The sequence below is a fragment of the Phyllopteryx taeniolatus genome, chromosome 14, assembly GCF_024500385.1.
Source record: "Phyllopteryx taeniolatus isolate TA_2022b chromosome 14, UOR_Ptae_1.2, whole genome shotgun sequence".
NCBI classification, from domain to species: Eukaryota; Metazoa; Chordata; class Actinopteri; order Syngnathiformes; family Syngnathidae; genus Phyllopteryx; species Phyllopteryx taeniolatus.
The window spans coordinates 16,620,645-16,644,110 of NC_084515.1; the positions used below are offsets into that span (position 1 = coordinate 16,620,645).

The 23,466-nt window shown below is 43.9% G+C and overlaps 1 protein-coding gene across 1 annotated transcript in view; it reads right to left on the reverse strand.

Moving 5' to 3' along the window:
- The window catches only part of phlpp1 (PH domain and leucine rich repeat protein phosphatase 1), a 54,011-nt gene that overhangs the window by 7,434 nt on the left and 23,111 nt on the right, over positions 1-23,466 (reverse strand). The window contains exons 2-6 of the mRNA XM_061798663.1: positions 12,966-13,162; positions 11,507-11,632; positions 10,316-10,464; positions 4,184-4,330; positions 761-988 (exon numbers count right to left, since the gene is read on the reverse strand). Of these exons, the coding sequence (XP_061654647.1) occupies positions 761-988; positions 4,184-4,330; positions 10,316-10,464; positions 11,507-11,632; positions 12,966-13,162 (847 nt within the window). The remainder of the gene's footprint in view (positions 1-760; positions 989-4,183; positions 4,331-10,315; positions 10,465-11,506; positions 11,633-12,965; positions 13,163-23,466) is intronic.

A 23,466-nucleotide genomic window follows, 5' to 3' on the forward strand; every position in this document is an offset into this window, starting at 1 on the left:
CAGTGTTGATTACAACTAGGATGATGTTCGAGAATGATGACATATTACATATTACGAGAATATTGTACTTTCGGTTCGGAGGCTCATTTACATTCATTCCAAAAGACATCGAGTGAAACAAATGAGCAGCACTACCATTGACTTTACAAGGAAAACAGGAGCACTGTAACAGTTCACCGTTGTCAATTTACAAGAAAAAACCTGGCCATTGACAAGAACAACATGTACGACTCTGACTGGGATGTCAAGTCACAGTTCCATGAGTAATGGAAAGTCAAATAATGGAGCCTATGCCAGCTGACTTTGGGCGAGAGGCAGGACGGATCCTGGACTGTTTGCCGCTCAGGGCACATATAAGGGCAAACAAGCATTCCCACTAGTTTACACCTACGGACAATTTAGAGTCTGTCGACTGTGATGGTGACATGCTAACCACTAGTCTACTATGCTACCCTGTTTAAAAGTATTCTGATGCTGATAAGAATTTAAAAAACTATATTACTCAGTCCCTGACACGTGAACATTTTTTGTACTGATTAAGCAAAGTTAGAAGGAGTGAGGCATTAACTAGCAAATAGTGCAAGTCATTGGAGGTGAACCGATTGCGAGACACCTGTCGGAGCCGCAATGAGCAAATCATTTCCTGATTCTCTGCAGTCTGACTGTCTCCCTGCTTCAGTTTCAATCGTTAAGGGCACAATCAAAGTTCAACCTTCTGCAAACCACCTGATGCGGATTCGTTCCCGTCCTCTGCCGCTACCTGAGATCGACGTGTTTGACGCGGAGCAGCCGGAAGTTCTGCAGGGTGAGCGTCTCCAGGTTGTTGCCGGCCATGCACAGCTTCTCCATGGAGGCCAGCCGCTCCAGCACCTGCGGCAAGCGGCTGAACTGGTTGAAGGAGAGGCCCAAGTACGACAGCCTCTGGAGGGAGCCCAGCTCGTCGGGCAGTTCGCTCAGGCTGTTGCCATCCAGCAGGAACGTTTGTAAACTGCGAGGGTGAAGAGAAACAAGAAATGAATGCAAAGGAAACCCCCAGATTCGTGCACGTAAAGCAATGGAGTTGCATAAAGCGGTCAGCAGGTGGCGGCAAACGCTCAAGGGGCTTTCCGGCCACTTCTGGAATGTGCGGGCATACCGGATCATTCCAGCAGATTAACTTCCCATCTCACTCTCTCTTGCATAATCAAAGCTGCCCAACTGCAGCTAGTAGCGCTCGCCTTGGGAATGGTAGTGTTTCTCAAAATTGTCTAATAACAAAAGATCGGCTGCACACTCAGGGGTCAATCCCCTGGCTCCACCCCGAGTCGTCATGGTAATGAAATCGGTACGCGCCATTGGCCCAGCATGAAATGGGGCTCACTTGCATGATACGAGATCGCCCTCTCAAACAGGCAAACTTCAGCAAAGCGAAAAAATAGGGTCTGTAAAGTAGCTGAAAATTCTTGACACATTACTTGGGGTATTTTAACAAAAGCATGTCAGAGGTGCGATTAGGACACCTGGGCACAGCTTTGAATTGTGGAGGGGAAAAAAAAGCACAGTATATCTCCTTTACAGCAATTGACTGGCAAACAGTCCGGGGCGCACCACGCGTCTCGTCCAAAATCAGACGGGATCGGCTCCAGCTCATCGGCCATCCCGATAAAGACAAGCCACAGAAAATGGATGGATGTCTCCCAAGTGCATGCTTCTGTGTTCACATTTGTGATCCGAGTGTTTATTGAATGCATAGATGTTTTAAATCTGCAGACAATCTTTCGTGACAGAAAAGAAAAAAAAAAGATTTCACAAAACACCATGACATACAATCTGGTTATCAATTAGAATTAGGTCACATTGTAACCAGACAGAACCTCAAATAATCTCATCTGGCATAACAAAGCAACACAATTCGTGAAGCAAAGCAAAGCTGAGTGCTAAAACATTTAATTCTCCACCTTAAAGGTCAGATGACAAAGATGTTATGGGGTCAGTTAAAATTCATATTTGCATTGTTTATATGTTATGTAATACATGCATGTAACATAGTTTAGCTAAAAATGAGGTTTTTATGACGCATGTTGAGACCTCGCTGAAGAAACACCCGAAGCTCAAGACCGGTACCGGGGTTAGGGTTACTCTATCCACCGCAAGGGCTACCAGAAGTGTCCTTGCACTTGACAAACACTATGCGCAATCAATCGCGAGCAACGTGTTGGAATATGTGGAGGAGGAGGAGGATTTCGACGTACAGGAGCACCCGACTGAACTTGGCATCGTCAAAGCGTACGTTTGAGCCCATCCGACAGGGACGACGACGTGCAGCCAAGTAGCAGCTGTACAACACAAAAAGAGAGTGGCCACTGGCTCCACGTGACGATATGTCAAAAGCATGTCTTTTTATACACTCATGGCTTGAAATAATGCCAATATTTTTGAGCACGACTATACGCATTATATATTCAGATATGTTTCAGTGACACGGCACAAGCTTTTACACAGGATGCAGTATTCCATATATAGTGTGCCCCTCGCTCGAGTTGCGGACACAAAGTCTTGGCCGCGTGTCTGTTGGCTTATCATATAGGCAAAAGTACAGACGACAGTAACTGAAAAGTACTATGTGGGTCTCCCCACTGCATGGTAACCATAATAGAGTCGTAGGTATATACGAGGAAATGTGTTCGCTGCTGCATCGTGGCGGCTATGAGATTTAGTTCTCTTGGTGGCAGTTGAGGTCCTGATGGCCGTAGGAAAAATAGTAGGCACCGCAGCTGGTTGAAGCCTCTGCCTCTGTATCCAATGCTTTCTGCTAAGTCTTACTCAAAACACGCCGGTTCGAAGTCATCGGCACAGTTCGGAATGCTTGCTAGGCACCCGTAGCTGAGCACCTTTCTTCCCCTGTCGATTGACTTTGCCTATTCACTGGTCACGTATTCCTTTTTCACTTGGAAAGCCAAAACAAAAAACTATTGCCGCTGCCTGAACCATTTGTACAACCAAATGCCACACAATAAACCATCGTGACGTCGATAAATCATACGACAACACAATACAAGGACGGGAACAACAGCACACAACGCCAAATTAACAGGATGTTTGGCTTGCGTGACGTCACCGCGCCGGAAAGAGACGAAGGCCGGAAGGCGCGGGATGCAAAAAGCAGAGGGCGCATTCTGCATCATATTTATCGATTTAACTGCTGTATATGTGACATATCATCACTTCGGCAGATGGCAGATGTGGATGGTAAAGGGGTTCTAGAGCTATCAAGAAACATTTTCAAATCTTTGTCCTCTGACCTTTAAACGAGCCGAGGAATTGATTTGTAAAAAGACTTGTGCAGAACAGCAAATACGCTGCGGAGACGGGGATCACGACTGCGGTTACGTCTGAATGGCGAAAGCCACAAAAGGAGTCGAGCGTGTTGAAACTAGTCAAGTGCCAGGTGCTTGTTACTAGGTAACAGCTACATTTGACAATGTAAACATTTGACGCCCGGGTCAGGTGAAAGGTGCGGCCAATTTGAAGTGAGCGATGGCCCGACCTAAATTCTAATATCCACAACAAAAAAAGAGGGTAAGAACAAAACTCCTGGAACATTACTCATAAAATGGGGAAAATGTAATATTATATCAGGTTAGTATAGAAAACGTAGAAAAATGGCCTTCCACAGACTGCTGAAAGCATAGAATTTTCCAAACTATTTTGGTAAGATAAGGGCAGAGACATCGAGTAAGGGGAGGCCTTCATTTGTAATTACCAGTATACTACAATATATGTCCAGTCAAACTGGAGTTTAAAACAAAAACCCTGCAAGAATATGAAATCATCTTTAAGCTCCAGGGATCATCGATATTATTTATGCAATTCTACCTAACACTCACTTGCATGAGATAGGCCATGCCCCAAAAACATGCGCTAGAATTCTTAATCCTTTGGGTATTTTGATGAAAGCATGTCACATACATGTTCTTAAGACACCCGGGAGCTGTTTTAAATTGGGGGGGGGGGGGGGGGATATGTCTCCTCCTAAGTGATTAGGAATTAGTGAATGGGGATCTATTAGAGGGACTGTAAATGTGTACTTGTTTAAAAACATGCATGAGCTTTTTACACTTTTTTTTTTTTTTAAATACATGGGCTCGGTTTGACTTTGTTGTTGGTCCCAGGGTGACACCTTGAAGGCATGACTGTTACCTACTTGGTCATGGCGCCCACAGAGCTGGGAACCGAAGGGAAGTAATTGCAGCTGAGGTTGACCTCGGTCAGCGTAGGGATGTCGCAGATGGCCAGCGGGAATTGGCCGAGGTGGTTGTTGGACAGGTTGAGGCTCCGCAGACGAGAGAACCTACACATTAGAGACACAACACGCAGCAGTTAAGATTCAACATGTCCTTAATGGAGACTTGCAGTTTAGCAAACAGTCGCAACCCTGACGTCTGTGTTGTCTATTCAAACAACAAAGAACGGTGACATTTGGAACGGTGTCCCGTAGCAGAGGGGTGACCTTCATGTGGACCAACCCCCCTGGTCTGTTTTTACTTACATACCTGCATAGAGGGAATGTCGGAGTAGATGTTTAAACTGGCCACACTGGATTTTTTTCATCCTACTATTTACACGCACTGCACATTAAGGTGACAAAAATTCTGTTTTGATCAGGCCTGGCGAGTCAAACCTGCTGAGGGTGACTAGCGGAGGCACTGTGTGTGTGTGTGTTTGTGTACATGTGTCATTGACCCATTCAATCAACCTCTGCAATCTGCTGGATAATGCTCGTATCACTTTCCTGCTTCGCTGCTCGTCTGTCCTATCGTGCCATCATTTTGAAGCACGCTTCTGCGTCCTTTCCATATCAGTCTGAAGCTGCTCTAGTGATTTTATCTCCAGCGGTGAGTTTAGGATCTAACAAGTCTGTGTCTGTGAGCAGGATTCCAGGCCTGTAGCCTGGCCTGTGGTGGAAGAAACCATTAAAAATGCAACGGACAGAGAGAGACTGTTTATTTCATTTTTAATTATATTGCAAAAGCAAATAAATGCATGGGCTGGGTATCAATGAAGGCGCACAATTTGGCACTGATTGAAACTAGGATTGTCAGACTGATTTTGAATGAGCATGGTAACAACTTGAGCAATTTCCGCTGTCACCGTTCCACTGCACAGCGCGCTTGGGCTCAGCTCGACTTGGTTTAGTTTGGCACAGCAGTTTTTCCACTTTTGAGAGCATTTGCAAAAAATAAATAAATCAACAGCGGCAAGAAAGCAGGCATGTGTTTATTTTTATTCTATTTCATCATTTCAAGCTGTGTATACTCCAATGCTACAATGACACAGCGATGACAAATCGGGCTGACGAATGAGCAGACGTCATCCGTATGGTATCGATTTGGCATGCTTGTCTAGAAATCTGGTAGTACCTGCTTTTGCCAAAGGTAAAGGCGCCAATAGTGAATAGAGCCGTAGCCGCTTTTGCTGTAGTTTAGATTTACGGGTGGTGTTTTTTTTTGAAGAAAAAGAAGAAATCTGACACCATTTACGCTGCCATGAAGCATAACTGTCACAATTTCTCTCGTTCAGAACAAATCAGAATTGTGTAACTTGCCTCATGCGGTGTCAATCCAACCTAATAGCACGAGAAAGTGCCTCGAACTTAGGGGATAAGTAGTTGGGTTTCCACACTCTGTGCTATCTAGTCTATGTTCCCGGACTGATTAAGCCTGCTCGGGTGAGAGGGGAAACATCTTCGAAGACAATCGGAACAGAACCGAAACTATTGTACTTTACGGAAACTAACTAATAGGAGGTAAAAAAAAATAAAAAAAATACTGTATTGTACTTCAATGATTCCTATGGGAACTTCTCCCAAAATTGTGGCATGGCAGGGATGAAAACAACATTCACAGCAATGACTGAAGGTTCTGCCAAGATGCGTACCTCATATGGTCCCCCACCACAAATGATGAAATGCTCCAGTAATAATCTGTCTGTGGATTCTTCTAGACCTGGATTTAAGGATTCAAGTCATTTTTGCGGATAATTAAAGAAGGGCTTCGTTTTGGATATTTTAGGCATCTGCGGACATCTTTTTGTTAACTCAAATGTTTTTACTTTAAATACCCCTGATTCGTGCCAAAAGCTGTCCTTCACGACCTGCGAAAGCATCCTCACAGATGCAACTAAAGAGGCCAAACGCTTAGTCATGTGCATGGCCAGTGAGGAATGACCTCAGGCTCAGACAGAGAGATGCATGCTGGGAAGGCAGTTTTATGCCAGAGGAAACGGCGAGTCTGATTATTGCCTATCTGAGCCGCCACTAAGTATTTGGCCACAGAGCAAAGATAGCAGAGAGAGGAAGCAGCCAGCAGGTCCACACGTCTCTCCTCTTGGGAGATCTAACAAAAGGTCCGTGACTCCGTGTTTGATTGATGTCACACGCACGCACGCACGCACGCACGCACGCACACACACACACACACACACAAACGCTAGTGCTTATATCCCCCCCAAAAAATAAAAAATAAAAAAAATAGCCTCTCACCAAACTGTCCAAACCAAAGCACAAACACAAACACACTCACATGAAGGCTTTGGTCTCTCTCGTAATTCTGCAAAAATAATTCTTCTCTCTGCTGAACATGTCTTTCTCATTACTGGCCTCCTTTTGTGCCATCACGCTGAGTCAAATGAGGACAAGCCTGCTCAGGTTTGGCAGCACTAAAGGGATGTTTCCTCATTTGGCCAGCGCAGAAGCTCATAATTTAAGGGGAAATATTAGGGAACATGTACTTTTGAATTGCTTGTGTACAAATCGTTGGGTCCATGGAGCGACTGCATGCACAGACTGGCATTACATTACAGCGTTAGCTTCTGATAAGCGCCACAAACATGATTGCTTGGGGACACTGTTGATGCGGTGTCGGCGATGGGCTATTTGTGTTTGGTGATGTCTCCATCTGCCACATACACACAGTGTAGCGCAGGGGTCACCAACCTTTTAGAAACTGAGAGCTACTCCTAGGGTACTGATTAATGCGCTGATGTGAACAAAAGCGCTCAAGTTCTCATTCAGCAGAGGACGGGGCGACTCATGTATGTTTTAGCCACACCCACAAAAAAAACCCAGGAAAACTGAATTGGTGAAAAACAGTTCAAACGCTGTATTTCCACAATTGAGTACTACATAGTTCTCAGACTTTGCAGGTTTTCAGCAAATATCTTCCAAAATGTATAACGTATATAGGGGGGACAAAAACCCCGCAAAAAAACTCTGAATTCTCTTTACAGGGTCTTTCATTATATTCACCGATGTGAGGACAATGATTTCGCACATTAATAACCAACCGTTAAATGTCAATATGCAACACATATCTATAAATCTGAAAGTGAAAAATGTTCAAATGATCACTTCGACAACTTTCCAAGGAAATCCCAATGTCCCATCAATGCTGAACTATATTTAGAACAGGCCCGCAGGCTATTCACATGGTCCTTTTGGGGCTACCTGATGCCTGCGGGCATGTTTGTGACCCAAGTGCTGCTTCCACAAGTGAAAATTATTTTAAAATAAAAAATAAGGTGTGCACAGTATTCTGATGAACAAACGTCAATAGAAATGCTATTAAAACACATGGGACTGTTTTAAATTGTAGGGAAAAAAAGCATGTCTCCTTCAAATAAATAACCACGGAAGAACGCCATAGAAGCCCAACTCATTCATAAATTTAGCTCAAGATGGAAAGGTTCCTCCCGCAAAGGAGGGAGGAACGTGAGATTACACAAGCCCAACCACACATGCACATGTAGCCTCTTTTCCTGCAAGACGGACCGGACCGTATTTTCACAAACATAGGGCACACCGTATTCAAAGGCGCAGTGTCAGTTTCAGTATTTAACACATACATAAGGCGCACCGTATTATTGGGCGCAGCCATGGTAAAACATACGCTAGCTTAAAACATACGGCAGCATGCGTGCACGCTGAAACAATGTTTTTTAAAAAAGCAGCGGGAGCAAAACTGAGTTCGGTTGTACTTGATTGAAGTATTGAACAATGTACTCACGTTACTTTTTTTTTTTTTTTTTTTTTTTTTTTTTTAAATCAATCCTCATCCACAAATCCATCAAATTCCTCATCTTCTGTATCCGAAATGAACAGCCGGGCAAGTTCTCAATCAAACACGGCAGGTTGGAGTCAGTCTCGTTGCCGTCCGAAAGCTCGAACAACGGCGCAAGCAGACACGTTAGCCCCAACATCCACAATCCATTCACAAATTGTGGCGTAACTCGCCCGGCGCTGCCTCCTAGTCTTGGTAAAGCTGTGTTCGCCATCTGTCATCCACGGATCCCACGCCGCTCACTTCACATTGAACGCCCTGTTTACACCGATATCCAGCGGTTCGTCAAGCCTCCCGGAATGATGGCAAGCCCCGAGTTATTGCACTCAGTCGAATGGCGACTTGAGACGCTGCTCCCGGCTGTTCTTTGCTCATTAATCCATTGCCCGAGTTGGTCTTCCAACTCAGGCCACCTCGCTTTGTTTTTCTTTTTTTTCCCCGCGGAAACTCAGCTTCGTCTTCTTGACTTGGCGAAGCTCGTTTTCCTGCTTCCTCCACTTGCAAACCATGGATTCGTTGATCTTGAATTCTCTCGCGGCTGCTCGATTCCCATGTCCCTCCACGTAACTGACAGCATGCGGTTTAAACTGTGCTTTGTAAGCGTGTCTCTTCGTAGGTGACATTTTCGGGGGTCCTGAAGCAAACCGATGTTGTTTTGCACAATGCACAAGTGGGGAGAGAAAAAAATAAAATAACATTTAAAAACACACCCCGGCGCTATATACCTACTGGGGGGCGTGGCTTTAGCGTCCTACTTCACGCACCCTTCCCCTGTCCTCAGCCACGTCCGCTTTTCCTCTGTGTAAGCAGCGTGTTGGCAGGAAATGTTTTTATAAAAAAAAAAAAAAAAAAAAAAAGTCAAACGGAGCGCTCATCACACAACAACATTTATAGATGTTGGAACTTGGTGCACAGATAAGGCACGCCGCATTATTAGGCGCCCTGTCCATTTTGGAGAAAATGTAAGACTTTTAAGTGCGCCTTATGGTTGTGAAAATACGGTACACTGTAGGAGTGTTCTTTGAATGCATGCGCTTATTATGAACATAAGATCCAGACCCTTTGCATACATGTGACTGCACGCACAATCACACACACACACACACTGTACTGTATATACATCTTTGTTGTTGTTTTTTTGGGGTTTTTTTGTTTTTAAATGGGGTCCCACAATAAGCCTGCAGCAGATGGTGCCCATGGAGAGTGAGAGCGAGAAAGGCCAGTCACATTAAAAGCGTCCCTGCTGATGAATATGGCCTTCTGGGCTTGTTGGTAAAATGCAGCTCGGGCTCCCCTCTTTGGTCCCAGTGTGTGCCCCCCTTCTTCCTGTTGTGAAAACTGCTGGGGGACACCTAAGTGGTCAAAACTGGTCAGTCACATCCTGGTACATGGGGTACACGAACACAGCAATCGGGAATTTTAGCATTCTCCCCCCTTCCGATCCAAGTCAGCAAAGGCCCGATTCTTGGCTATATCTAAAAGATTATCCTATGCAATTATCATGTGGTGTGGGGTGTGTTAACAGTGATTTTTGGTCCCAGATCTGCTCGGAAAATAGCCGGGACTGACAATGGTAAATGTTGAACCTGTTCAATTTTTACTCGAGCAAACCCTTGTATTTGTCATCAGCAACAAGTTTGGCTGAGCCACAGACTCTGTTATTGCGACATGAAACAGAACAATAGCCAATTAGGAAGGGACCAGAATCTCCTGATGTTGCGGGGAAGCGGGGGGGGGGGGGGGGGGGAGGGAGGAGCAAATGCTTGTGTTGGCTGTTTGTCTGAATTGCCTCGCAAGTCATTCAATATAATTAAAATGACGAGAAGAGTATTCCAATGCAATGAAGTTACCAGACAAGTCAACAGTTAGGCTACCTTATCCTGTTCATCTACTGAGACTCTTTCTTCTTCGTATTTTAGGGCAGTCTGCGTTCCCTGTGGCACAACAAAGTCTTGGTACTACGACAGACATCTGGTTTCGAGGAGGACGCACACACACGCGCGATTGTTTGTACACACCTTGCTGAAATTTACGTCTACGTGTGCGGCCGTTAACATTTTAAAATTGGTCAAGATGTTAAAAATGATGTATCCAGCAATGCCTTGCTTCTTCACGCTCTCATCTCTATTGTTACAATGGCCCATCTCATCTCATTACATAAAGATTAGTCTCACTTTTAAGCAACCTGATTCCACATGAACGAAGTAATGGTAATGTACCTCTGCAGCTGCTGCAACCACTGGTCTGCGGGCAGGAAGTTGTGTTTGAGGTTGAGATGGGTGAGGTCGTGACTGTAGAAGAGGTTGGGGGGAAGCTGCTCCAAGCTGCAGCAGGACAGATCCGCCGAGTTGATCCTCTGCGAGACCATCTAGAAAGGACGAACACACAGTACAGAGAAGCGAGTCGCTGGACAATGCTTATCTCGATGACGGTGCATGCGTGAAGATTAAAATGGCATTCCGTGGTCAATCTTCTCAGAACTAGCGAAAAAGTCCAAAGTTAGCTCAGTGACCTAACGCAGCGCAATACATCATCATGTTATTCAGCTAACCGCACGTGTTCGGATCACTTGCCTTGTTGGCTCCGACATAAAATGTAGACAATATCGGACAAAAGTGTGGAAACACTTTCGTGTTCAATAGAACTTTTGAGTGGCACTAGCAGTTGGTTTAAAATAAAATAACATCAAATAAATGCACCGATCGCCAAGGGAAATATGAACACAAAATAGTTGCTGGCAAATAAAATCAAGGGCAAATTCTCCCTGAGTGCCGGACGTCAGATTGAGGAGACCATGTCCTTTATCAGCTTGCATCGCTTGAGTCTTGCTCCGGGCAGTGCCTGAATGCAAACTGGCCTGCTTCCAGCAAACCCAATTTCACATTCCCCCCAAACCCCCGCAGTGGAAACCTGCGAGCCCACCATCCCTGGGCTAACAGCCTGAGCGACTGTGCTACTGACACCCACTTAGACGAGCTGCTGTCCGAAGTGACGTGACGTGACAGCGTCCACCTCTTCCTGAGGTGAGGGAGACAAAAGCGGCTGGGGCATGTGTTGCCTCGATGCAGGCTTCTATTCTGAGTGGCCCTCTGGGCGCTGGTGACATGCACGCCCTGTTAAGATTTAGAAAAGAGGTTTTCTGGCTATGACCTACTTGAGTTCAAATGAGAGAAAGGAGAGTGCGAGCGAGCGGGACAACAATGTGAGGGATGGTAATGTGACCCTTGAGCTCCACACTAAAGTGTGGACCGCGGTGCGCTATGTTCACTTTGCTGTGCTTGCAAATGCTGTGTGATCACAGTGGATGTTAGATTTGCGTGTGATTTATAAGGCAGCCCACCTGTAAATAATGTCCATGCATAAGCACACATTCGGCCACTCTCTTTCTCCGATTCTCTTTTGACTTTTACCTTGGAAGCATGTCTGTGCCAGCGGAGGTGCTCCGTGAAGTTGTCGAAGCTGACATAGTACGTTTGACTCTGCGGCCCGGCCGAGCTGAAGGCCAAACAGTGATTGTGCTTCTTCACTTCCTCCACCTGCAGACATAACACAAACACACACACATTTTCAGGGGCGTGAACAACACCTCAAATCTCCGATTACCGTGCCCAAAAATAAGAACGGAACATGTCGTCGTCTTAATGTATGTGTTTATGGTCATTTCATTGGATTTGCCTGCAATAAATGAGTTCCTGAGTTATGCTAATAGCTCGTACAAAGTATTATAATACCGCGGAACCTCTAAAGTCCAAACATTTATGCCTCAGAAGTAATTATCGACAGCAAATCATCTGGAATAAGGGTGAGTTCTTTGGATTTTTGTTTTTGTTATTTTTGTGATGCAAAAAGAAACAGTGTAATGGATAACACAATAACAACAGAACAGCAAATAAAACTGTTTCCAATATTGGAAAGGTTTTAATTTATTAAATATCAAATATCATAAATCAATTATATATAAATGCATCAAACACTTGAGTAGTTTTACTTTCGTTTTACTTTGCAGTCGTTAACTTCTCTTCATTCTTGTAGGACAGTTCAACAGTTTACATTTTACATGAATGTTAAAAAAAGGTTCCTTGTCCTATTCAGTTATAAAGGTTTTAGGTCAGCGGCGGTTTGATCCTGGAACGAAACAAATTGAAAATAAATTCAATGGAATTGGAAATCTACTTGAGGAACTTGCTAAAAATATGACTAAACCTGATATTTCTTGTAATGTGTCATTCTGTAAATAAAACGGTCACTACATTATTGTAGTCATTAATTGTATACTGAATAAATGTGAAATAAAAAATAAAGTTGTCAATGTTTTGTCACACGAAACTATTCAAAGAAGGGCTCTTCGAAAATGAATGATTAATAATTAAATTAATCTGTGTATGTATGTGTAATCATTGAAACGTATTGTATAATATCATGACTATACGGGGCCAGTACCGCTTCTGACAACTTGGCTCATGGTGGCCCAACTCAAAAAGGCAACACACACTATAGCACACACTTTCCAATGTTTTCTCATCATGGTTGGTGTCGCTTACATTCCAAAAATGGATTAAGATGCTAAAGATTGCTTTGTGTGTATAGTGCGCCGGATAAGGGGCTAGTTCAAGTCCTCCAAGGGCCATACTAAATTTAGGGGGAGAAATTGAACAAATGTTATTTTAGAGTATTATATAGAACAACCATAAACATTGGTTTGGATTGAGAAAAAGAAAAAAAAAAAAAATATATATATATATATATACACACACACACACACTTGAAGGCAAAGTCATCAAGGACAACTGTTTGCGCATATCTGAACAGGATAACGAGCCGCTTTGGCCAAGCGATATGAGGACACGACAAGCCGACTACATGACTTACTTTCCCTCCGATGAGCGGCAGGATGTGCATCTTCCCCGTCTGGCTCTCCTTGACAGAGGAGACGATGAGGCAGGTTCCGCAGAGGATGACCTGCCGCCTGGTCCAACGGTTGACGGGCAGCTGGAGCTTCCCTTTGCGGACGTTGTACGTCCCCGACAGTTGGACCCGCTCGGAGCTCTCGATGTTTTGGGGCTTCCCTGGGGCACAAGAGCAAGGGAGGGGAAATATAATGTGCGGTTAGCACAGGCATGTGATGCAGGGCGTTGTGGAAATGTTCATCCTCTGGGGAGAATGACTGAGATTTTACTTTGCAAGACATTTGTTTATGTAGCGCAATTTATACACTAATGCAATTGCAGTGTCACGTGCACCAAGACAGAAGTACAAAAATAGAATTAAAGTATAGCGCACATAAGTTATTTTCATGTTTTTGGTTCTCTCATCGCCATCTCTAAAGATTTTATGTAAAACAGCAGTTCATTTTCTAAATGCTACTTTTTTTTTTTCCCCCCCCCCACATGAAATCAGTAGATCATAAAAACCTGCAGACGACTAAAACCTAGAAATTGCAATTCACTCAAAAACTGCATTGCCACATGAATGTCCGGCCAATCAGAGGTTAGAGCTTATAAACAAACAACCATTCACACTCCCATTCGGACCTGTGGGCAATCTAGGGCCTAACATGCAAGTTTTTGGATTGTGGGACGAAGCTAGAGTACCCGAAGAATATCAAAAACACGCCGACTCCACACAGAAAGCCCCCCATGGTGCGCTATTGCTAACAGATACATCTAAATATTAATAATAAAATAAAACAAAGGTCACAAAAATGACTCTGATGAGGGTCTTGATTGGATGAGTATTTAAAAGAGTGCCCCAAAGGTTAATGACTCGCAGCATATTCTAGCAATCCTTAGGTAAAGTGGCACAGTACATTAAAAAAAGGGTCAATTTGGAAATTGACCACCATTTCATCAATCCATCTTGTATGTCGGGACCATTGTAGACCGAGGACCCCCTGCATTTTCTAATGCAAAACGTTGTCTTCAAAATCCAAAGAAATTTGAGATTAAGGTTCCACTGAGGTGTGACCTGAGTGATTCAGTGTGGAGTTCTTGGTACAAAACCTCCACAAAGCAGGGTTAGCATTCAAGCTAAATTCATTCAGTGCAACTTTAAGCCTCACATGTCCTACTTTGCGCATTGGAATTGAACAGTCGGGATTTGCCTTCAGTGAGAATATAATCTCCAATTCAATGCCAGGTACACTTCTGCCGAATTATGCTCTTACAGTCAGTGAGCTGGCGTCACTCGCATTGCCGAGCAGCCTGCCAAACCTGACAGTCAGGCTTGCTTATCAGGTGTCCTGTCGGCCCGCGCCGTCTTATCGCTGTGTCGAAATATCCACCTGCTTTCAGTCTCCCTCCACCTCCGCGAAAAGCTCCCGCGGGCTGCCATGTGCCAGCTTGTCTATTCACTCTTTTTTGGTGTCTCTATTTGCGTTAGTTGAACACTGTGCGATTTTTGAATAATCTTCCTGAGAAACAGTTGGTGTAGGAAAATGTTGCACATGCCCTGACATTTGCCCTGGGGGATGGGAGAGTCTCTTGTAGAGGCATGTGCGAACTTGTCCCGACTCTTTCGCTTTTCTATTATTGACAAACTGACTGTAAGGCTGCACCGTAACCTCTACTCTCTGTTTTTCTTCACTGGAATCGCTATCTTATTATTGTTATTCCCAATCGCCAACATGTCGAAAAACTAACACATTTTTGCCTACCCGTGTATCCTGTGTAAACCTATCTATTTCAGGGGCCCCAAAAGTTACTCAATTGCCCTCTTGACATTTCCAAAAAGATCAGCCTCCCCCCAACACCAGTTTCACTGATTGATACGCAATTTAGCGGAAACATTCACCAGAACAAGAGGCACGAAAAAGTTTCAAGGACACATGTCGGAAAGTGAACTGGATGTCAGCAATTTTTGTTTGACGCAATGAATTCCGGGCTCTGTAGGGTTCCTTGATGGACTCCACCTCAGGAATTGTCTCAATCTTAAGTAGGTAACCAAGAGAGATGGGCAACAAAAAATGCCAATGCCATCTAATGTGGAAGGAGCATGGCTTCCAAGTTGGATGATCATTTTGAAAAAAAATGCAATCATTCCTGCCTCCAGAAAGTGGGGGGGAGAAAAAAAATCTGCTCGTCACACCAGTTTCAAAGATGCAATTTGAGTGGTAATGGATCATAAAAGTACGCAAGAAAATGTCTCGTCTCAAAGACCCATGCCTGAAATTGAAAAGTAACTCAGTAATTTTGGTCTGATGCCAATATTTTAGGCTCGTACTTTGGCAAATTCCTACTTGGCATCAGAAGCAGGTACCAAAGACAAACTGTAAAGCCGTTGCCCACGTCATCTAATGTGGGCTGAGCATGGCGTTTGCTGTAAGTGTGAGTGTTACGGCCTATCATCACTGCTTGCAGCTCTACTTAAGCTTATCATTACTGAGTGAAGTGAATCGCTGATTTTGTTTTGTGTAATTTCTGATCATCAGCGCTGCGACTGAGCGCTGACCTTTTTTGTCTGCTAATCTTTGTGTTTGCAACATAATCAATAGCTTAGTGTGCAGGAATTGTTTGCTTTGACCTTAAATGTCAATTGTACATGCTATTGTGCTTGAACAGCAAAGGTAGAGAACTTGTTCTTGTGATTCCATCATACAGTCTTGTGTCTTTTAGAGTAACGTTGCATTGTCGATTGTCAACTGTTGTATGGCGTCATGCGAAAACTGCATCCCGATGGCTGCCGCTGGTGGTTGGCACCACTATTTAGTTGGCCTTCTGAAAGCGGTGGAGTGTGCAGGAAACAAATTAACTTCAGCTTTTCTATTTGCTTTTAAGGGCCATGACAAGTACCCATTTCCCAGCATGCGCTACACAACAGTGCTTTTAGACTATTGTGAGAGCTTTTGGACGATTAGCCATGCACTTTTTACATTTTTGTAGCGGCAGCTACCGAGTTTTTGATTCTAAATACAGTCGACCGTTGAAGCCCTTTTCACAGTGCACTTGGTTTTTGTGGCGTTAACCATTGGGGCAGGGCGCAGGACCGGGCAAGTACGATGGTGGCCAAGCGTTAGCGTGTCCATATTTAGCACTGGTTGCCAAGCTACTGCCTGGCGCATTTTTCCTGTTGGTTAGGACATAAAAGTAGTTACAACGGAAAACCCTGGCTTTATGTATAATAAGGAAGCGGAGAAGTCATAAAAGTGAAGCATGTGTGTAAAATGAAGTCCTATTTTACATTAAGCTAAAATTTCTATTGTTTAAAAAAATTCTAAACTCACACATTTCAACCAACCTGGTATACTAAAAGTAGTGGAGCTCTCCATCCATTGTTGTGCCACCTTTACCACGTCATGGTACGTCATTTGTCTTGTGTTGAAAAGCTCAGGACACTGGGACAGCACATTTAGGATGATTTCCTCCTGTTTCGTTTACAGTACAACTCATCCAAGCCACTCTCTTGCTGTTCTGTTGTCACTGTGAAATCACCGCACCTCTCAAACCACCTCTCCTATTGGCTGCGCCATCTTTCGTCACGGCACGCTGCCGTCCAAATTGAACTTTGCTTAAGTGCAGTGTGAAAAGGCACTTACGCTTACCGGCGTCAACGTTTCGTACAGCAGCAAAATCTAACAATAAACAGGAGGGGTCATCAATTTACGTCGGTCCCATCATGAGATGTTTCGAGGTTGAGTATAAGGAAAACTCACTCACCGTGTTCAGTTTTTTTTATTTAATTTTGATTATTTATAATAATGGCCTTTAAGTGTTTTCATGTAATTATTTACTGTAATAATCCCATTTTGAGCTTACGAGTGGCGCACAACCACCTAGTTTGTGCAGCAGCATAGGAATACGCAGTCACGTGGCAAAAGAAGGCACGGTCAGTCACCACCTTACTCAGCGGTTTTTTTATTTGCCTTGTGTGTTTTCATTTAAATGTATGACATCATGAGATAGTGCAGGTGTTTTGCGGCCAGTAAATGCAGCTTTACATATTTCACCCATTTGCTTTCAGTTCATCAAGCTCTATGCAAAGCTATGCAACATCTTAGTAAGCAGCCTGCTTAATGCTTAATGCCTTCTAACTTTGCCGTAAGGCAGAAGTAACCATCATTGGGGGGTGTCATGTGAGGCATTAGACAAATTATTCAAAAGCTTTTAGCCTCAATATGTCACATGGACACATTTGTACTATTTTTAGGCCCTTTTGTTGGAACGTGCACTCTCCTTCACCAGGGTAATATACTGCTCATTTTCTTGTTCTTGTTCGCCGCTAATATGCACAAACACACACTGACAATAATCTTTGTGTCCATCTAATCAGCCCTCCTAAATGTTGAGCGTGAAAGTCAAAGTGTGCTGCTCACGGGGAGGGTGAACTTTTCAAAGTTGTCCCTGTGTTGACGCATCATCTCGCACGGATGAAGGCGGCTTCAAGGTCGGGCCACGGGAATATGCTGGAGGAAGCGGGGAGATGGGAGGGACTCCCACGTGAGCATCCTGTTTACAGTGGTGGGACTGAGAACAACGGGGTCTCCTCAATAACCACGGGAGGAAGTCATTCGAGGGCTCTTGTCTTAGCTGAGACGCCAATGGAATTTCTGCAGTCCACATGCGACACCTACACCGAAAGTATTTTAAGGCGGGATGATGTTAGTCATGCTGGGCATCCCATTATCTTCGGAGGATGCAGCAGTAGGTATAAGAGAAAGGCCTAGCTGGGTGGGTGTGTACTGGACAAATCTATTCCTAGAGCTACTATGACAGAAGTGTGTTTGTGTGCGTGAGTGTGTTCTTGGGGATGGCTTCCTTCCTTTTCCACAAGTTCAGGATGTTTTGCCTCCACACACACTCACTAGAGACCACGTGACTCCCACTATTGGTCAGTGTCGCCTGCGAAGGGAGAAGCAGTTTAAATATCGGAAGTGTAGCTGTCACGTCTGCCTGACAGTTCTGGGTTCTGGGTTTGAATCTCTGCTCAGGCCCTCCTGTGTGGAGTTTGCATCTTCTCCCCGTGCTTATGTGGGTTGTTTCTCTGGGAACTCTAGCTACCGGAGACAATTTCCTTGTGTTTTTTTTTTTGGACATACTTGGCAAATAAAGATGATTCTGACACTCTGATTCTGATATTCTATAGCATGCATGTTAGGTTAAACGAAGAATGGTTGTTGGCCGATATGTGCCCTGCAATCAATGTTGCATTTCTAATGCTCACCGCAGTGACACTGTCCAAGCGGGACAGCGAAACTCAAAAGTCCTAACATTTGGAGTTGAACCAAAATATTATGATATTCTGGTATCAAAAGTATTAAGTCTACCAGTCTGCTTTCTCTTTGTGATGCCTCCACAGAAAGGTACCAGTGATGGCTAAGAGAAAAGTGCAACAATACCCGTAGAGCCAAAAACGACTTTGGTCTAAGAAAGTACAGTGGCTTAGTACTATGTCTTCAACATGGCCTTCCAGATGCCCTACTGGCCCCGATACCAGTCAGTGTTAGCAATCAGCACCCGAGGCTGACCTCCCTCCATCCATTCCTGCATTCACCAGATTCAGCTTTTTATTTTATTTCTTTATTTTTAACTCCCTGGAAGCAATAACAAGGACACATCCTTGGTTAATCATCCTGGCCCCACTAAATGCAAGCTGACATCGGCACACCTCGGCTATACGGCGCGGCATGCTGTACCGTAGGGGATCGGTGACCCACATAAGTCAAGGCTGGGCATGTGCAGATGCGCATATTTCCTGCTTCTATATGGGCTGCTAGGTGTGATGGATCTGAATAATCCTTCAGCCTCTGTTCCATTCTTCTTAGTATTAGCACCTTAATCAGTCGATTATATCCATGGGTTGTGGATACAGCTCCATGCCGCTCATCAACAGGAGCTTATGCTAATCAACAGACATGTCGACCCCCTGCTAACGCCGATCTGTTCAAATTAGGGTCAGCACCACACTATACACACTGTACACTATAACAGACCTCTTGCATATAACTGAATTTTGTTATTAAGAGTCATAATTGTATTTACTGACACACAAAACATCTGGCATCATTAACAAAATGTAAACACATTTCTGGCTTCTTCCTTGGCCAACCTCACAAAAACATCCTCTTTGGCATTGGTATAACATCCATCCATTTTCTACCGCTTATCGGAAAACAATCGCGACCTGCACCAGAGGTTTTTTCTATGGCCTATAAAAATGTACTGAACATTATTTTGTGTAATGCTGTTTATTAACAAACAAATCAACATGAAAGCAATGTCTTTAGTTGATGTACCAAAAGTGAAAAGAAAAAAAAATAATAATCCTGCATTTGCAAAAAAACAAAAACGCTCTCCCCAAATTTGTGGAAATCAGTTAAATCGGGTACACATTCTGATCATCTGACCAAATGTGAGCATTTTTTTCACCTGTACCATCAAAGTCAGCAAAAGCCTAATTCTCTCAGCTTATCCTAAGTGATTGTCCTGGTGTGTCAAGAGGATTTTTTTTCCTCCTAGATGTTAAACCTATTCAATATTCACGATTGCAAATCCATGTGATAGTCAACACCGAGTTCAGAATTCGAGTTGAAACAGAACAACAGCCAATTAAGAAGCGACCTGAAACTTTTCCTATTGCCGGACACTAATAAAGGAGCAACTATTTGTATTATAGGTCTCAGAAGTCATTTTTATTGAATGACAAGAATCACCACCAGACAAGCTAAATGCGAGCCTAGCTTCTTCCATTTCTTCCCCTACACCTACGACCCGTTCTTCTTTTTTGGATGTCCTGTGGCAACTAGCTGCCTCTCACAGTTCAGAACTATGACAGACGTCTGGTTTGGAGGAGGAGACTTGTGTTTATTAATGTAAATAGCACTGAGTTGGTCATCTCAAGTATGCTGCACGCAAAAGAGCTGTAAGTGCGCACATGCAGAGTTTTTCTCCTGTCGTGTCGCTCACATTTTAAAAATCGGTTAAGATGCTTTAGGTATCAAATTTGTTGGTGGGGGTAAGAATCTAATAAAATTGATGATGCGGCCTGATGAAAGGCACGTCTCTCACTTTTCAATGGACACAATGTAATTTACAAAAGGGGACTACGACAGAAAAAAATAGCGGAGAAGTGACACAGATAAGACAGAGCGAGACCAGCTGTTAGCCTGTGACACAAATAGCTGCACAGCACTTGTGTTACAAAACACATATGCATATTGTTCAACTACCTCTACTTAGGCGCGTGTGTTTGCAGGCAAAGGGACCAGTTGTGGCCCCTTTGCCTCCATCATTTCACACCTTCATCCGTGTTTGCACCTCCCCCTCCTCGCGCATAGATGTGATGACTGCTATGCGAAGCGACAGGCCACGTTCGGCTGACTGTCCGCTCGGGCGTTGTCTGGCGATGCTTGCTGCAATGTTGCAAAGGCCATCGCAGGTAACTCGCCGCCGCTCACTGCGCCGCTCTCCTCGATCTTCACCCTTCCGCCGAGTCATGGGGAAAATGTGACATTTTCCCGAATCGATCCCAAGGCACTTAAATAAGAAATGATCTTTAATTAGCATCCTCTTTAAAAGGAGCAGATGTCCTCACACAAATGGGTGCATAGGGGCAGGCAAGGGGGGCATTGATGTGAGAAATGCGCCATGTTGACCTTTAGTGTAATAGCGAGAAGATGTGCTACGTGCCCACAAGGAAAGTGGTCATGCATCGGCAACGAAAACAACACACTCACAGTTCAAAAGCAGACTAAATAGTGTCTTTACTTGTTAGGCTGAGTATTTTTAGCTGATTAGAAAAGCATAGAGTAGAAAACAAAGCTCATATTAATAAAGCTCAATTTTTAGAATAAAAATCATACTGAATGGTGCGTCTGGTATTTTGCTTTCCCTCACACAGCTTGAAGACGGTATCCAAGGCAAGATTTATGGATGCATGGTTCAAATGACACAATTCCAATTTTTTTTTGCTCTCAAGCGGCACAATTGGGATAAGTGTCATGGCGGCGTGAATAGTAAAAGCACATGGAATTGGATGTCGTCGGATCAGAATCAGGTTTTAACAAATGTGGATAAAAATCTGATACATATGAAATATGATCAAATACAAGTGTAGCGTACACACAGAAAAGTTATACGCAATCAACTTTTCCCTGGAATTAGGAACTGGACCTATGGGGGACCATTTGTGTTTAGACCATGGGATCTATTGTCTAAATTTAGATCCAGGCTATTTATTCTTCGGCGAGGTCCATCAAACTTTTTGTGTGGGAACTGCAGCGTTGCCAAAGAACAGAAAAGTCAGTACAACCAACCAACCAACCAACCGCTCAACCCTTTCTATAAATTTGTTACTGCGTCACAGGTTTTGTTATAAATGCAAATACTGCATTTCATTTCATATAAGACTGGAAACCAAAAACTAGAAGAACAAAATGTTGACTGATACATCTCTGAGGGCATAAAAAAAAAAAAAAAAAAAAAAAAAAAAAAACACCAAAAAAACATTATCATCGTAGCAAGAATTTCACATACTTCTCTCATAGTGGCTCTCATGATAAGCACGTATACAGGAGTCTGCACAAGGTTACTGACCGGATGCCGCTTGCATCTGCCTGGCTCCATCTGCTCCGTGTAGCTTCACGCGACTTGCATCAAAAAATAGGTTATGTGCATATTTTTAGCAGAGTGCCGCACTTGTGAAACATTCTGCAACACGTCTCGTGGAATCACGAGTGCTGTTGGAGTGACTACCACAAGCGGCCTCTGTGCAAGCAATAGTAATAGTATTGTTGACGTGGTATTTGGTGAAAATAACAAAAGAATACTTAACTAATGTGCATACAACTTGTGTGAAACTCATTATTTCTAACAGTTCCTATGGGAAAAATGTTTTGAAATCCCAACAGATTATATACTGAACCTTAGAGTTTCCATTGTATAACCTTGAACCGACTGCAGTGAGTTGATAAGAGCTGTGGTGACGCAAAGTCAACTCAAAGTGCATCACGCACACACACACACACACACACACACACACACACAGTTGCGCGGTGAAATCATAAATGTAAATCCCACGTTATTTAAATGGCACCACGAGCAGTTGATTAGCTCGCTGAGCTTCTTGTTACAGCTTGCTTTCATTATGAACGCCATTAATCGAGCAAACAGGATTAAATTGCTTTGCATTTTCTGGACGCATTAAGCCACATTTCTGACTGCGTGTTAGGGTGTGGGGAGATGACTACGCTAGCAAATTTAAATGATCTTGACAATAAAATGATTTGCGATAAGATGACGGGAAGTGTACGCCAGCGGAGAAAGGTTTGTGGCATGAGAGTTGGCGCTGCTGTTTATTGTCACGGGGCATCTTTCAGCTTGAAAGGCTCGACTGTTGTGTTGCGTCAAAATTCCAAGGGGTTCTACAAGTTGAAGCATCAAAATTACATTGACGTATCAAACGGCATCACTTACCCCCCAAAAAAGCGCAAATGCAACTATTTATTTGTAATGGAGGATTTTAGAGGAGTCTAAAGTGCTCATGCAAATTATTTATTTATGTATTTTTAGAAAATTCCACAAAGATGGCGGGCGGCCACTTGTCACATTGCTAATGACTGTTGTAAACCAAGGACCGCCTGTACTGGCTTTGCTATTGTATGCATTTAGTAGGTGCCCATAGGCTAACAAAGGCAGACACGATACTCTTCTTGGGTCTCCTGGTGCAAAATCAACAAAAGGTATGTGCCATCATGCTGTATTCTCTTATTTTTATTGAGCCACTTGCATACTCTTGAAACCCTCATTACCCAATTACCCTCATCACTAAATCTCCCTCGTCAAGATAACCTGAGGCTAATTCCTGTTAGAAAGCAGAAACAGATGCAATAATAGCTCACATGGGGAAGTGCAAATATAAAAAGGCCTTACAAGATGGTTTACAAATCAATATTCCACTGCAATAAAAGAAAGGACTTTTTGCAGCGAAATCGATAGCAGCATTTATGTCGGCAGCCCCATCCTTCACACCCCTCACTGCGCCACGAATATGCTATGCTTTATCATGTAATTCGATCAATAGCTGCTAAAAATAGCCCCAGATGCGGCGGACGGAGGAGGTTGTGTGTTAGGGACGTTCTGAATCGCAGGTGCTGTCCCCCCTCACTGATTCCCACAGTCGGCGGCGGTGGGGGCGGATGGTGACGTATGTGGATGTGTGCACCCCCCGCCACAACCCCAGACACAGACCCTTCCCCCAAACTCCACTCCTGTTATGTAACGTGCGTGCACGTTACGAAACCTTACACTAGAAAACATGAGCCCGCTGATCATCCACTAAGGGAGAAACACTTGGGAAACACTCGCATCTCATATAAGACCTGTGGGGGATTGTTTTCAACCTACCCACCCTCTTTGTTCAAGACAAGCTAATGTTGTCA